The 16,223-nt window shown below is 42.2% G+C and overlaps 1 protein-coding gene across 1 annotated transcript in view; it reads right to left on the bottom strand.

Moving 5' to 3' along the window:
- HECTD4 (HECT domain E3 ubiquitin protein ligase 4) overlaps window positions 1-14,060 on the bottom strand; it is a 183,420-nt gene extending 169,360 nt beyond the window's left edge. Inside the window, exon 1 of the mRNA XM_044921281.1 lies at window positions 13,884-14,060. Coding sequence (XP_044777216.1) covers window positions 13,884-14,060 — 177 coding nt within the window. The remainder of the gene's footprint in view (window positions 1-13,883) is intronic.
- Window positions 14,061-16,223: the final 2,163 nt, after the last annotated feature.

The raw sequence follows: 16,223 nt of genomic DNA, 5'->3' as shown, positions 1-16,223 counted from the left end.
ACACTTTTAGCACATTTCAATCCCAAGTAGCCACATTTCAAGTGAGCACAATGGCCACATGTGAGTAGTTGCTACCAATTGGAGAACACAGTTCTGGAGGCTATTTAAGTAAAACTTCTGAACTTTGACAATACAAACACAAAATAACAATTTGAACAATAAAAGAAACTAGAAGTATATAATTGTACTCTATAGAAAAATGAAAGCAAAATCAATCTAGGATTTTAAAAATGTTTCCCCTGGAATACCAACTATTACTGGTTGTGGCCACCTATTTAAAATGGCTCTTTAGGGGTGCCTGGGTGGCTCAGTCGTTAAGCGTCTGCCTTCGGCTCAGGTCATGATCCCAGGGACCTGGGATTGAGCCCCGCATCAGGCTCCTTGCTCGGCGGGAAGCCTGCTTCTCTCTCTCCCACTTACCCTGCTTGTGTTCTCTCTCGCTGTCTCTCTCTATCAAATAAATAAATAAAATCTTTAAAATAAAATAAAATAAAATGGCTCTTTATTAGCAATGGAAGATCCTGATATAAAGTATATTAATGAATTTTTATTCACATAGCTTCAGTTGGCAAACATTCTCCCCAGACATGAGAAAAATCCAAATTATCTGGTGGGGGAAAAAAACTGTTCTATTTCAAAAGAATTTCCTGTCATTTTTTAGTGGATATTTTATTGTCTTAAAAAACAGCTTCCCTGGGGCACCTGGGTGGGTCAGTCATTAAGCGTCTGCCTTCGGCTCGGGTCATGGACCCGAGATCCTGGGATCAAGTCCCACAGTGGGCTCTTTGCTCAGTGGGAAGGCTGCTTCTCCCTCTCCCACTCCCCCCTGCTTGTGTTCCTTCTCTTACTGTGTCTCTATCAAAAAAATAAATAAATCTTTTTTTAAAAAATGTGGTCACTTTTATTTCAGAAAATTGCAAACTATGCTGGTCTTCAGCAAACTTGAACTAAAATAGGAGAGATGCTGGGAGAAAGAAAGGCTATCTCAGGGGCCCTTCATTTGCTTTTGATGAAGCCTGTCGACTCTTCTCAGATAACATTTGTAAATGTGTAAAATAAAATACCTGGGATTATAAACTCCAATTACAGTACACTGAAATACAGTTACCAAAATGCTTTATTTGTGCTATCAATAGAGGAGCTTCATTCTCACTATATTGAATAACAAGATCCATTATTTACCATAATTTCTAAGTGATGGTGAGCATAAACAACACTTCAAGATATGTCCAACATCTACAATATGACATGAAAATATCTATGATTTCAGGGGCGCCTGGGTGGCTCAGTAATTGGGCGTCTGCCTTCGGTTCAGGTCATGGTCCCAGGGTCCTAGGATCAAGCCCCGCATCACATCTGGCTCCCTGCTCCGCAGGAAGCCTGCTTCTCCCTCTCCCATTCCCCTTGCTTGTGTTCCTGCTCTTGTTATCTCTCTCTCTGTCAAATAAATAAATAAAATCTTTAAAAAAAAAAAGAAAGAAAGAAAATTTCTATGATTTCAACTGGTTGTACAAAGTCACAGGTTCTGCCAGTACTACTAGGATTCTACTATATTCATAATTGAAGGAAATGCTGAATTTCATCTAAGGTATGAGTAAATGAAGATAAAATTTTCCCCACTCTAGCTCACAGATCCCCTGAATTCTATAGATGGTGTCTGGATTCTATTTTCAGGTTCAGAACCCCTAAAGGAAAGGAAACTCCTTTATTATAAGCTCAAAACATGCTTCCTCCAAAGTTCCACATGTATATTTTTACCTTTCCACCCATATTGCTCCTTTCTAGATTAAATAAACCAGTAGCTGTCATTCAGCTACCCCACGACTAGATGATCAGAAAGGAATCAGAATCAAGAAATAAAGAAGGTCATTCTTCTATTATGTACTACTGTTTTGATGAAAATATGTTGACACAGATTGTCCTTTAACACTCTTAATTATTTTATTTCAACAGTAAGAAAAGCAAACATATGAACAGAGATAGGAGGTCCAGATTTTCTAGTCTGCCCTGTAGTTATATCTATTATATTAATCTTTTTTCGTTTGTAATCAGTAATGCAAACTATAAAGCACAAGGCAAATACAGTAAACACAGAAAAGATTCATTACAAATACAAGCTGAACGTTAACATTTTGTGGTATAAAACCACTACTTGAATGATGCTTCTGTAGTTATTAGAATTACTAAACCTACGATTTGCATAAAATGGTTTGCAAATTACGCATCTCCTTATCGTTAATCTAAAATTGCTACAAACTGTGCTATGACCTAGTAATTCAGCCAACTGCAGGTTTCAGTAGAAACAGGAGGGATTCAAGTGTGTCCACCCCAAGTGTCCCATCATGGAACATTAATTATTCTACAATTCTACTTAATAGCACTTTATAAACTCAAAGCTCCTCAGAAATATTCAACATTATCAGGAGAGGAATCATACAGCAAGATAAAAATCCCCTTAGGTTATAAACTGTCAGTAGTAATGGATCGCAGAAACACACACTTTAATAACCACTACAAATATAAAATTTACAAAATTTTATTAAACAAATAACGTTAAACATTAAAAATGTTTTGGCCTCTGGGGCGCCTGGGTGGCTCAGTCGTTAAGTGTCTGCCTTCGGTTCAGGTCATGATCCCAGGGTCCTGGGATCGAGCCCCGCATCACATGAGCCCCGCATCGCATCGGGCTCCCTGCTCCGCGGGAAGCCTGCTTCTCCCTCTCCCACTCCCCCTGCTTGTGTTCCCTCTCTCGCTGTGTCTCTCTCTGTCAAATAAATAAATAAAATCTTTGAAAAAAAAAATGTTTTGGCCTCCTCTAAACTGGAATTATCTTTAAGATAGCAGATGTGGAGGTGCCTGGGTGGCTCACTCGGTTGAGCATCTGACTCTTGATTTCGGCTTAGGTCATGATCTCAGAATCCTGGGATCAAGCCCCAGGTCAGGCTCCCCACTCAGCGGGAAATCTGCTTATCTTCGCCTTCCTCTCTTCCTCCCCTCCTCACTCCCTCCTCCCCTGCTTGCACTGTCTCTAAAATAAATAAATAAATCTTTTTAAAAAATAAAATAAAATAGCAGATGTGGGGTGCCTAGCTGGCTCACTCAGTCAGTAAGTAGAGCATGCAACTCTTGATCTTAGGGTTATTTAAAAAAATAGCAGATGTGAGGAAAAAACAGTAAGTTACAACAAGACAATTATAATACATCCATAAATTACTACGCAGCCATTAAAAATTATGTTTTCAGGGGTGCCTGGCTGGCTCAGTTGATAGAGCGTAGGACTCTTTTTTTTTTTTTTTTAGATTTTATTTATTTATTTGACAGAGAAAGAGCACAGGCAGGGGGAGTGGGAAAGGGAGAAGCAGGCTCCCTGCTGAGCAGGGAGCCCGATGTGGGGCTCGATCCCAGGACCCTAGGATCATGACTCAAGTCGAAAGCTCAACTGACTGAGCCTCCAGGCACCCTGAGCATGTGACTCTTAATCACAGGGTTGTGAGTTCAAGCCCCAGTTGGGTGTAGAGATTACTTAAAAAAAATAAAATGAATAAAATAAATTATGTTTTTAAATCTAATTTGACAAAATTGCTCCCAATAAGTGATTAAAGGATAAAATCTGTATATAGCATATAATCTCAATTTTGTTTATATATAAAAATATGAACTGAAGGAAACAGTAAAAAATTAATTAATTAATATAACTATTTCTGGATGGTACAATCAAAGAATATTTTTTCTCTCTTACACAACAGGTGTTTTCTCTATTTTCTACAACATCTGTGTATTACTTCTTTATAAGCAAAAAAGTTCTGCATAACATAAAAATACAATCAACTTAATGTCATTTTTCATAGAGGTTAAAAAGAAATGTAGAATTACCCTTTATACTGGCATATAAGAGAGAAAATTTTAAGACAGTCTGTGTCTAAACAGTCTGCCTAACAACTACCATGCCCTCTGAACACACTTCAGGGGCCAGTGTGTCTCTTCCCAGAGTGGGCAGCTCCCTGGCACAGCTCGAGTCTGGCAGCATCCCCAGACCATCAGAATAAGAAGTTGCTCTCTCCTGCCTAAATATGGACATGGTCTGTATTAACTGGATTACAGACCAAAATGAGTATATGTCAGGAACAAAGAAGATCAAGCTGCAAGAGAGGTCCTCTGAAGTGAAGTGATAAGAGCGAGGCAGCACTAACGGAACACTCTGGCTTCTTTCAGCTGACTGTGGTCCAGCCTGTATTTCCAGGTACCCAACTACATCTAGTGGCTTCCTCTTTTGGAGTGAAAGCCATTGCCTTAAGCAAATGATAAAATTAAGCAAATCCATGAGTTCTAAAATAATCTCTATGAGGGTGTAAGGAAAAGAGGTCCTACCAAACACTGTTACTTGGGAGTATAAACTAATATGGTTACTTTAGAGAGCAATTTGGCAATATCTATTAAAATTTAAAATGGTCACCTATGACCCAGCAATTCTGCCTCTCGGGAACTGCTCTAGAGAAATATTCCAACATGTGCACAATAGGCATGCAAGGGTATGCACTGAAGGACCGGTTTTAATAGTGAAAAATTGAAGGGGGGCCTGGGTGGCTCGGTCTGTTGAGTGTCTGACTCTTGGTTTTGGCTCAGGTCATGATCTCAGAGTCATAGAATCCAGGCCCCCATCAGGTTCTGCACCTAGCGCAGGGTCTACTTGTCCCTCTCCCTCTGCTCCTCCCCGCCCACTCTATCTTTCTCTCTCAAATAAATAAATAAATAAAATCTTTTTCAAAAATAGTGAAAAACTGAAAACAACCAAAATACCCATTGTGGCAGCCTGAATAATGCACCCCCCAACCAGATATTTAAGTCCTAATCCCAGGACCTGTAAATGTGACCTTGGATGGCAAAAAGGACTTTGCAGAAGTGATTGAATTAAGGATCTTGACATGGGGAGATGAGCCTGGATTATCCGGGGGGGGAGGGGGGGGAGGCGGAGGGAGACAGGGTACTCACAAGGGTCCTTACAAAAGGGATGCTGGAGGAGCCAGTCAGAGGAGAAGACATGTGATGACAGATCTGAGACCAAAGCCACACACTCTGAAGATGGAGGAAGGAGCACTAAAAGCTGTGAACAAGGGGCGCCTGGGTGGCTCAGTTGGTTAAGCGACTGCCTTCGGCTCAGGTCATGACCCTGGAGTCCCGGGATCGAGTCCCGCATCGGGCTCCCTGCTCGGCAGGAAGCCTGCTTCTCGCTCTGACCCTCCCCCCTTTCATGTGCTCTCTCTCTCTCATTCTCTCTGTCTCAAATAAATAAATAAAATCTTTAAAAAAAAAAAAAAAAAAAAAGCTGTGAACAAGGCCAGGGAATAGATTCTCCCCTAGAACCTGCAGAAGGAACCAGACCTGCCCAGCAGCCGACTTTAGCCCAGTGAGACTGACTCATTTTAGACTTCCAGTTTCCACAAACATAAGAGTAAATATAGGAATAAATTTGTGTCATTTTAAGCCATTAAGTGTGTGATGATTTGTTAGCATAGCAACAGGAAACTAAGACACCCATCAGTCAGGGAATGGCTAAATAAGCTAGTATTTCTGGAGTCCCATGCAGGACTTAAAAAAGATATGGTAGATCTGTATATGGAGACACAGGAATATCAAAACATATAATTGACTTTAAAAAATTATGAAAATATATGTCTAGCATCACACCTTTCCTAAGAGACAGAAAAAAATAAAATAAAAAGCATATATGCACACAAACACACATAAAAGTACACATTCAAAAATGACCTTGGGGCACCTGGCAGGCTCAGTTGGTAGAGCATGCAACTCTTGATCCTGGGGTTATGGGTTCAAGCCCCACCTTGGGTATAGAGATTGCTTAAAAATAAAATCTTTTTTTAAAAAATGATCTTAAAGAATACATTAAAAATTTGAGCACTGATTTAACAGTGGTGAGAAGTGCATGGAGACCAGGATTAGGGACGGTGTGCAAAAGGCATTTCGGTTTCATCTGTTTTTCCACTTTTTTTTAAAAATTTTTTTTTTTTTTTTTAAGATTTTTATTTATTTATTTGAGAGAGAGAGAGAGAGAGCACATGAGAGGGGGGAGGGTCAGAGGGAGGAGCAGACTCCCCGCCGAGCAGGGAGCCCGATGCGGGACTCGATCCCGGGACTCCAGGATCATGACCTGAGCCGAAGGCAGTCGCTTAACCAACTGAGCCACCCAGGCGCCCCTGTTTTTCCACTTTTTATAAAGATATATTCATGTATTTGTTTTAAAACTTTTTAATGGATAAAAATTAAAATTAAAAAATATTTTATTTTAATTTTTAAAAGACTTTACTTATTTATTTGAGAGAGAGAGACAGCGAGAGAGGGAACACAAGCAAGGGGAGTGGGAGAGGGAGAAGCAGGCTTCCCGCCGAGGATGTGGGGCTTGATCCTAGGACTCTAGGATCATGACCTGAGCTGAAGGCAGACGCTTAATGACTGAGCCACCCAGGTGCCCCTAAAAAATATTTTAATGGATACATAAATTGTGTTTAAAAATGCAGGATCAAAGTAATAGTTATACAATACCTGCAGTCTTCTATCCTTTTGAAGTAACCATGCATTTGTGCCATAGTTGATCACCTGCTGTTATTTACATTTGTCTACAACTATTGACTAAACATCTTACAAAGCACACTATGCTCCTTGTGTTCATCCCACAAGCACCATTGTAAAACAAGATGGAAAGAGGGGGAGGGAGGACAGAGCATGGGGCCCTTTCAGGACTTGACAAGCCTTTCATAATTATCACCACAGGTACCTTATTACTTAGGAAAGAACAGGTGCATGACAATCCACCCAGTAGCCTGGGCCAACAGGTGGTATTTTGTGACAGTCAATATGGAAGCCAAGAAGACAGATAATAATCAAAACTGATTTATTTAGCAAGACCTTAGACACAATTGGAGGAAAACTGAAATGAAGACTATTATCTCATCTGCCTAGCCATACTGCAAACAAATTGGGAAGGAAGAAAATTCCAGAAGGATCACACACACACACACACACACCCTACTATCTCCACTATCCACTACAAGAGAAAAAAAAATTCTGTCAATGGCACAGTTTTGCTTTCATATACAATGGGCAGCTGACTGAATATGCTAAAAACAACTTTCCAGCAACGTAGCACCTTATAAAGACAGTCCATACACACTCTAAGTACATAATCACATCCCTCCTTATTTAATCCTTACATTAACCCTATTATTACTCCCCTATTACAGATGATGAAGCGTCTAACATAATAATTTTCGAGCCTGGACCCTGGGCTAGAGTTGGACAGATCTATTTCACTCTCAGCTTTGCTACTAATTGTATGATCTTTGTCAAGGTACTTCACTTCTGTGCCACAGTCTCCTTATTTGTAAAGTAAGGATAACCATAGTAACAACCTTATAAGGTTTTTGTGAGGATTGAATGAGATAATGCATGTGAAGTGCTTAGCACAGAGCCTGGCACACAACGTGCTGACGCTGTAGTCATGGCGGTAAGTAGAGGTGGGGACAATGATGACAAAGAAGTTGCAGTGGAAGAAGAAACCAGGGATTACTAAAGGTATGGAACTTGCCCAAAGTCACACAGCTAGTACAAGGCAGAGCTAGAATTTCAGTCCCAATCTGATTCTTTAAACCTGACTTTGACCTCTAGGCAAATACTGCCTCCCACAGTCATAAGGTACTTCATTCTAACTTTATAGCTAGCCAGCCAAACCTGAGAGCTGGTTGAGCCATTTGTCCAAGCTCACAGAATCCTGCACGAAGATTCAGCGACTCTTCTTCCAGTGCTCATTAATTACAATGTAATTAACTTTACTCTCAAGCAAAAGTAGTTTTATTCATTTATTCATTACCTCTTCCAAATTTAGAATTTGGAATTCTTTTTTTTAAAAAAGATTTTTATTTATTTATTTGACAGAGAGAGACACAGCGAGAGAGCGAACACAAGCAGGCAGAGTGTGGAGGGGAGAAGCAGGCTTCCCGTGGAGCAGGGAGCCCGATGTGGGGCTCGATGTGGGGCTCAATGTGGGGCTCGATCCCAGGACCCTGGGATGAGACCCGAGCCGAAGGCAGACACAACAATTGAGCCACCCAGGCGCCCCAGAATTTGGAATTCTATAAAAGTACATAAACCGCTTCCTAAGGAATCTGACCAAAGGATAAACTGGCTGGTGGTATCCTCCTAGGAGAATAGATTAACATTTTTAAATCTAAATTATCATCTCAAAGGTTTCATCTGAATGTGTCCTAAGTATTCAAAACCTTAACTTATTCCAGTTGATCAACTCCTTCCCTTACATAGCAAAACAACAAACAATAAACAACAACAACAAAAAACCGTCCTGAGCCTTTTTTCATTTCATAAAAAGTATCAGTAAAGCATTCTGGGCTTGCAAGGGGTTTGTTCATTTGTTTTAATGAGATAGAACAGGCATACAATAAACTGCACATATTTAAAATGTACAATTTGATGAGGTTTGACATACGTATATATACAACTATGAAACCATCACCACAGTTAAAACAGGGAACATAAGCCATCACCCAAAAAGTTTCCTCAAGTACTTTTGTAATCCCTTTTCCCATCCCTTCCAGTCCACCTTCATCCCCAGGCAACCACTGATCTGCTTCCTGTCACTATCAATTAGTTTGCATTTTCTGGAATTTCATATAAGTGAAATCTTACAATATGTATTCCTGTTTGTCTAGCTTCTTCCACTCAGCATAAATCATACTTGTTTATCCATTCACCTGTTGATGGACCTTTAGATTGTTTCCAGTTTTTGGCAAGCACAAATAAAGCTGTCATGAACATTCATGTTCAAGTCTTTTTGTTGTTGTTGTTGTTTTTCATGTTCAAGTCTTTTGCATTGGTGTGAGCGTGTGGGGATGGGGTGGGTTCTTATAAAAAAAACACAATGGAAAATAAGAAACATTAACTGAAATGTCTTAGTTCAAAATTAATCTAAACTGTAGGAAACAAAATATCTTGGCCAGTTTGGGCAAGTCAATTAGCTTCTCTGTCAACATCCATATGTGCAAGGCCTGTCCCTACTAGAGTTTGTTTTCTTTTTTTTTTTTTTTTTTTAAAGATTTTATTTATTTATTTGAGACAGAGAATGAGAGACAGAGAGCATGAGAGGGAGGAGGGTCAGAGGGAGAAGCAGACTCCCCGCCGAGCAGGGAGCCCGATGTGGGACTCGATCCCGGGACTCCAGGATCATGACCTGAGCCGAAGGCAGTCGCTTAACCAACTGAGCCACCCAGGCGCCCTTTTTTTTCTTTCTTTTTTTTTTTTTTAAAGATTAGAGTTTGTAAAATAAAATGAGATAGGAAGCAGAAACCTTTTAGAACTTCCACAAATAAGCTATTTTTTCTTGTAAATTCCCTTAAAAAAAAAAGACATGTTCTATGAAGTAATGTAAAATGCAATATTTGAGTTGTCATTTTTAACTTTTTTTAAATTTCTCTTAAATTTATATTTATTTCACACTTAAAAAATAATTTCCTACATACTTTCACTTTCTGCCACCAACATGAAATTAAAATAGATACAGGTAGCTATTTTAAACACCAAGAAAAAACCTCATTCTGCATTTCTAATGCATTCAAAGTCCTTATCTACCAAGCTTTACTTGATGGACATCCCCTACGCCCCATCATCTTTCACCGTCCTCTTCCCCTTGGCTTACTGGGCTCAGAGCTCCAAACTAAGGATGCTAAGGATGCTTCCCTCTGAGGGACTTGGCTCTTGCTGTCCTCTGTCTAGGATGTACTTTCCCCAGCAGCCATACGGTACCCTCTCACCTCCTTCAGGCTCTGCTCAAGTGCCATTCTGTGCTCTCCTTTCCTGCCCATCCTACATAAAAGGGAACTCTTCCCCACCATCACACCCCATTCCTCCTACCCAGCTATACTTGCCTCCCCAGCACTTATCATTTGAAGTATTACATATACATATATACATAATACATATTTGATTATTTGTTATTGTCTATATCCTTCCACTAAAATAATTTTTTTTTTTAAAGACAAAGATTTTATTGTATCCTCTGCTGCGTCCTCAATGCCCAGGACAGTGGGGCCTGCCCGCTTCTGAATTCCACAAATACTTGTTGAAGAAATTTGATTACACACTATTTATTGATTTAAAAAATAAATAAATTCTTGGGGCGCCTGGGTGGCTCAGTTGGTAAGCGTCTGCCTTCGGCTCAGGTCATGATCCCAGAGTCCTGGGATCGAGCCCCGCATCGGGCTCCCTGCTCTGCTGGAAGCCTGCTTCTCCCTCTCCCACTCCCCCTGCTTGTGTTTCCTCTCTCGCTGTCTCTCTCTCTCTCTCTGTCAAATAAATAAAATCTTTAAATAAATAAATAAATAAATAATAAATAAATTCTGAGGGGCTTGGCTGGCTGTTCAGTCAGAAGAGCATGTGATTCTTGATCTCAGGGTCATGAGTTCAAACCCAACCTTGGGTGTAGAGATTACTAAAATAAATAAATAAATAAACTTTAAAAAAACACTTCTGTTTAAAATTCACTAGAAAGAAAATTTTTAATTCAAATGCTGTGCTAGTGCTTAAATTAAAATGCTAAGTCAATGTTGATCCACTTCGTAGGATGGGTTCTTTTTTCAAATTGACATTTAACTTTGAGCAGCACTTACAAAGTGAAAAGAACACTGGAATTCAAAGGCAGGAAAGCCAGGATCTAGTCGTCTGTCCTGCCATAACTAGCTTCACTACCGAGTCATAACCTCTCCTGATCTCAGACAACTTCTCTCTAAAATGAGGAAAGTGATTATCTCCAAGGCCCCTTCTTGCTCTAAAATTCTGAGACTCTACTGCAGTTAGTGCACACTTATGCATTAAGGTTGTCAATCATAAATTAGTCAGCTTAATCCAAATTTGTCCTAATCCAAAACTGTCAACTGAAGGATTCTATCTAACTAGAAAACACTATGAAAAAATGGCCATTGGTTAGCCAGATGTCCACTGGAAGGAGAGGCTTAGAAGAATGTACCTCATAGGGGTGGCAGCATTTCAACAGTTTTTTATTTATTTATTTTAAAGATTTTATTTATTTATTTGAGAGAGAGGGAGAGAGAGAGAGAGAACATGAGCAGGGGGAGTGGGAGAAGGAGAAGCAGACTCCCAGCTGAGCAGGGAGCCCGATGCGGGGCTCCATCCTGGGACGCCAGGATCATGACCTGAGCCAAAGGCAGACGCTTACTGACTGAGCCACCCAGGTGCCCCTCAAAAGTTAGTTTTTTAAGAAAGGAAATATTTAGCATTTATTATAATATCTGAGTTTCCCTTTCTTCAGGCAAAAGGGTGCCAAAATTATGAAAAATTCTTAATTGTAAATAAAATACACTCAAGAGTTTTTAAAAAAAAAAAAAAGTTAGTTTTTTAAAAAAGCTGATGACTGGGTGTTATTCAAAAACAATGAATCATGGATCACCACATCAAAAACTAATGATGTATTGTATGGTGACTAATATAACATAATAAAATTTTTAAAAATCAAAGAAAAATGCAGATATAATGAAAAAGCAAAAATAAATAAATAAATAAACACAAATAAATAAATTAAAAAGCTGATGAACCTCTAATCTTCCTCAAACATGAAAAAGAATACTACAAAGGACATAAAAATACCTGTTTATTACCCTATCTTTAGCCAGTTACGAAATTTTAGATAATTACAAATATGAGTATCATACATGCAAGGAGGATATTATGATCAGAAGGAGATGTGTTAGGGACCAACAGACTTGGGTTAATGTCCAGGCTCTCTGTGTGTGATCTTGAGCAAGTCACATACTTAACTCTGCATTTTGCTTGTCTCATCTGCACAATGGGTGCAATATTTATAGTTGTTACAATAGGTAACAGTAGTTAGCTACTCTGATCCTTTTAGGAACTTAGTAAGATGATGTCTGACACACGGGATATACTTAATCAATATTATTATTAAATAACTAAATGTGAATACACCCTTGCAAACACAAATCTAACAGCCACAAAACATTCTTAGCTATCCATTTCTACTGATACAATATAGCCTATATAACATATGGAAAGAAAATAAAAAAGTTCTTCACCACTGACAGTCATATTTATTACCCATACACATACTGGTTTCTGAAAGGTCAGAACATACATTTTCTTCAAGAGTTTTTAAAAATCTACCAAGCCAGGGAGGTTTTCTTTAAGATCATTCTTCTGTGGAAAGAGCTGACAAATACTCAATACATTTATGCAGTAAACATCTTAGGAAAGCCAACCTAAGAGCTCAGGTATTTTTAACTACTCCTACCTTTTTAATCCTAAAAATAAATATATTACATACATACAAAATTTTAGGATCTGTGAACTTAGTCTCTAAGAAACAAAGAGCATCCACTTCCCACATTTCACATTCAACAAAGTCAATTAAATAAAAAGATTCCACCATCATAGCATAATACCCTTTGAGCTTTCAAGCTGGTAAGACACTCAGACACTTGCTTTTTCTAGAATAGGCCCAAATGAGACACAAGAAAACCATAATTCTATGTTAGGAATTCCCTATCAACTGGTATCTTCCCTTTTCGGTGGCCAGACTGTAAAATAAGTCAATTAAGAGTTCACAATGGTAATGCTGCAACCTCAACCTCAAATCCAGACACAAAACACAGTGGAACGCATTCACATCTCAAGCACACCCAAACATCTTGGCCAACGCGATCTGATCACTACCGTTTCCAGAAACACACAGTAATGGGTTTTAATACATTTCTATAAACGTTCCTTGTGCTGAAAGCCGAAGTGCATGCAAAACCGCAAAACACGAAAGATTCTTCGCATTCCGTTTTTAGCCAGAAGACAGGCCATCCTCTCTGCGCCCTACCCCAGAGAGTCCTCCTTGCGACAGCAAGAATTTCATGACACCCCGTGCTACATACACATCAAAATATCACCCCACAAAGTGGAGGGGGTGCAGCGTCAGCATCGGCTGGCCTCGATGAAATGATACTGCCAGTATTCCCACCTCTGGGCAAACACGAAACCAAGTGAAGTCGGTGGAAAGTTCTCATCAACCCAGCATATTTGGTTTCCTTCTGCCCCCAAATCCAGCAGCAACACAAAAACGGAGATTTCCTTTTGCACCTGCCACAGTTCCTGAGCTTCTGCTTCTCGGAGACCCCCGAGCTCACGAAAAAGGCCTTGAGGCCTAAAGCGCCTGTGACCCTTTGCGGAGAGCGCACGGAGGGCCCCTGTAGCATCACCCTCGCTGTCCACACTGCCCGCTTCCCTGACAAAGGCCCGTGTCAATCCGAGGCACGACACAGAGAAGTTGCTGGATTGCCCATCACGGATCGACAGCTGCCAATACCCTCCCCCGGGGGAAAGAAAAATCAACATAGAACTGGGAATAAGAAAGGGGGAGGTATACAGCGTTAATATTAAAATGTCCCCAAAGCTAAGCAACCTGGGTGTGCCCTGGAAGTGAGTCCAGGAGGTCCATGGGAGAGGGGAGACAGAGCCTGGGAGGCGACGGTGGCTCTTCCAGGGCGTGAAGGCCGTGCCGGGTGATAGTCTAATAAAATGCTGGGTGTCAGAACGCTCAGAATGAAACCACAAATGCAATACCCGGCGGGCTTGAGGCCCCGAGGAGACAGGGAGGCGGGCGGGCTGCGGACCTGCAGCCGAGGCCCCCCACCTAACCTCCCCGCGCCCACACACCTGCCGGGGCAGTCAGTCTTCGGGGGGGTCTCGGGGCGGGGGTGAGGCAGAAATGTGATGGCCCGACCCGGGGATGCGGGGCGGGTGGGCTAATCTGCTGGCAGATGCCGGGGAGCAGCCTCGCTCACCTCCAAGTCGGTGTCGGCGGCCTCCGGGGCCCCGAGGATCTCGCTGGGCAGCTCGGCCAGGTCGGTGACCCGGATCAGCCCGTCGTGCAGGAAGATGGTCTCCTCCTTCACTGAGAGCCACTGCGCCGAGTCCGCGGCCGCCGCCGCCGCAGCTGCCGCGGCCGCAGACGAGCCCATGGCCCCGGCTGAGGGGTTGACGGTGAGGAGCAGCCGCCCGGCCCGGGGGAGACGCGAGCAGGAGACGCCGCGATCACCAGTCCATAGCAGCAGCCGCCGCGCCCGCCTGCAGCGCCCCGCTCGCAGCCTCGCCTGTGCAGCTCCGCCCTAGGCGGTCCGAGCCGCCATCCCCCCACCCCCGGCCCCTGAGACCCCGGCCCCGCCACCACCGCCGCCGCCGAGGAGCAGGACCCGCCTCTGCCGCTCAGCAGCCAACTGTCAGTGAGACGCCATGTTGGGGGCAGGGCTCCCGGCATGCCCCGCGGAGCGGACAATACAGGCTCCGCCCAGCCACTTGGCCCCGCCCACCCAGGGCGGCCCGGGGCTAATCGGTCTGCTGGACCTCTGCCCTGCCTTTCACTCGGTCTTGTCCTTAGACTGACCTTTCCTTCTCCTACCCCTAGACGTTCGGGGGCGCCCTGGGTCTGCAGTCCACCGGGAGAAGAAGACTCCGCCTCCCCTCCTCTACCTACTCAGGTATGCACCCCTTGCAGGGGGGCAGAACCCCCACCCTAGGCAGAACATGGAGGTTCACTCCCTGCTTTCGTATTTAAATGAGATATATGCAAAAATCTGGCACAGTGCACACTTGTTCATAAGCACTGGGTAGCGCCTCACAGTAGGTGTTTCATATTTACCAAAATGTCTAGTACTCAGTAAGCACTCAAAACCTGATGAAAATAAAGCACCGGTCACAATGCTTAGTGCCCAGCATCTAACACTTAGTAAGTGCTCCCTAGTGGGGTTGAAACTATTGTTATATTCCACCAATATTCAACACTGATTGACGTGCACCTTAAAAATATGCACGCCGTCCCATTTTTATTAAAACAAGAAAGGAAAGAACTATGTATGTAGAGAAAAATGTGTAGGAGAACACATTCCGAATTTTTAATGCGAGTTGCTATGCAGAGTGGGACCGGTCTGTATGGTTGAGGTGAAGATTGCTATCTTTGTATTGCTTTTATAATTTAAAAAAAGGACTCAATGGGGCGCCTGGGTGGCTCAGTTGTTAAGCGTCTGCCTTCGGCTCAGGTCATGATCCCAAGGTCATGGTTTGAGCCCCACATCAGGCTCCCTGCTCAGCAGGAAGCCTGATTCTCCCTCTCCCACTCCCCCGGCTTGTGTTCCCTCTCTCGCTGTGTCTCTGTCAAATAAATAAATAAAATCTTAAAAAAAAAAAAAAAAGCACTCATTGGTATCAAAGGACTTGAAAATGTATGTATGTCCACCAAAAGAAAAAAAAAAAAACCAAAACCATGCACAGAGATGTTTATAGCAGCTTTATTCATAATTTCCACAACTTGGAAGTAACCAGGATGCCCTTTTGTACGTGAATGGATAAACTGAGGTCCATCCAAGCAATGGAATATTATTCAGAGCTAAAAAGAAATGACTATCAAGCCATGAAAAGACATGGAGGAAACTTCAAGGCATATTATTAAGTGAAAGAAACCGATTTGAAAAGGCTACGTATGGGGCACCTGGGTGGCACAGTCGGTTAAGCATGGGACTCTTGGTTTCAGCTCAGCCACTGAGCTCAGATCGTGAGATGGAGCCTACTTGGGGCTCTGTTGTGGGATTGAGCCCCCCATTGGGCTCTGCACTCAGCGTGGATTCTGCTTAAGACTCTCTGCCCCTCCCCTCTCTCTAAAATAAATTAATTAATTAAGGGACGCCTGGGTGGCTCAGTCGATTAAGCGTCTACCTTCAGCTCGGGTCATGATCCCAGAGTCCTGGGATCAGAGTCCCGCTTCAGTCCAGGCTCCCTGCTCAGGGGGAAGTCTGCTTCTCCCTCTCTGCCTGCCACTCCCCCAGCTTGCACACACTCTCTCTCTCTCTCTCTCTCTCTCTGTCAAATAAAATCTTTATGATAAGTAAATAAATAAAATTTTAAAAAGAAAAAAGGCTACATACTGTGTGATTCCAACTATGAGACATTCTGGAAAAGGCAGAACTATGGAGACAGTAAAAAGAGCAGTGGTTTGCCAGGGTTTTGGGGTATGGTGAGAGTGATGAATAGGCAGAGCATGGAGGATTTTTAGGGCAGTGAAAATACTCTGGTACCATAACGATGGATACATGTCCTTATTCATTTGTCCAAATGCATAGAATCCACACCAC

Source organism: Neomonachus schauinslandi, chromosome 14, assembly GCF_002201575.2.
Source record: "Neomonachus schauinslandi chromosome 14, ASM220157v2, whole genome shotgun sequence".
NCBI lineage: Eukaryota > Metazoa > Chordata > Mammalia > Carnivora > Phocidae > Neomonachus > Neomonachus schauinslandi.
The sequence above is the reverse complement of the archived record's forward strand: the minus strand, read 5'-3'. Positions and strand labels throughout refer to the sequence as shown.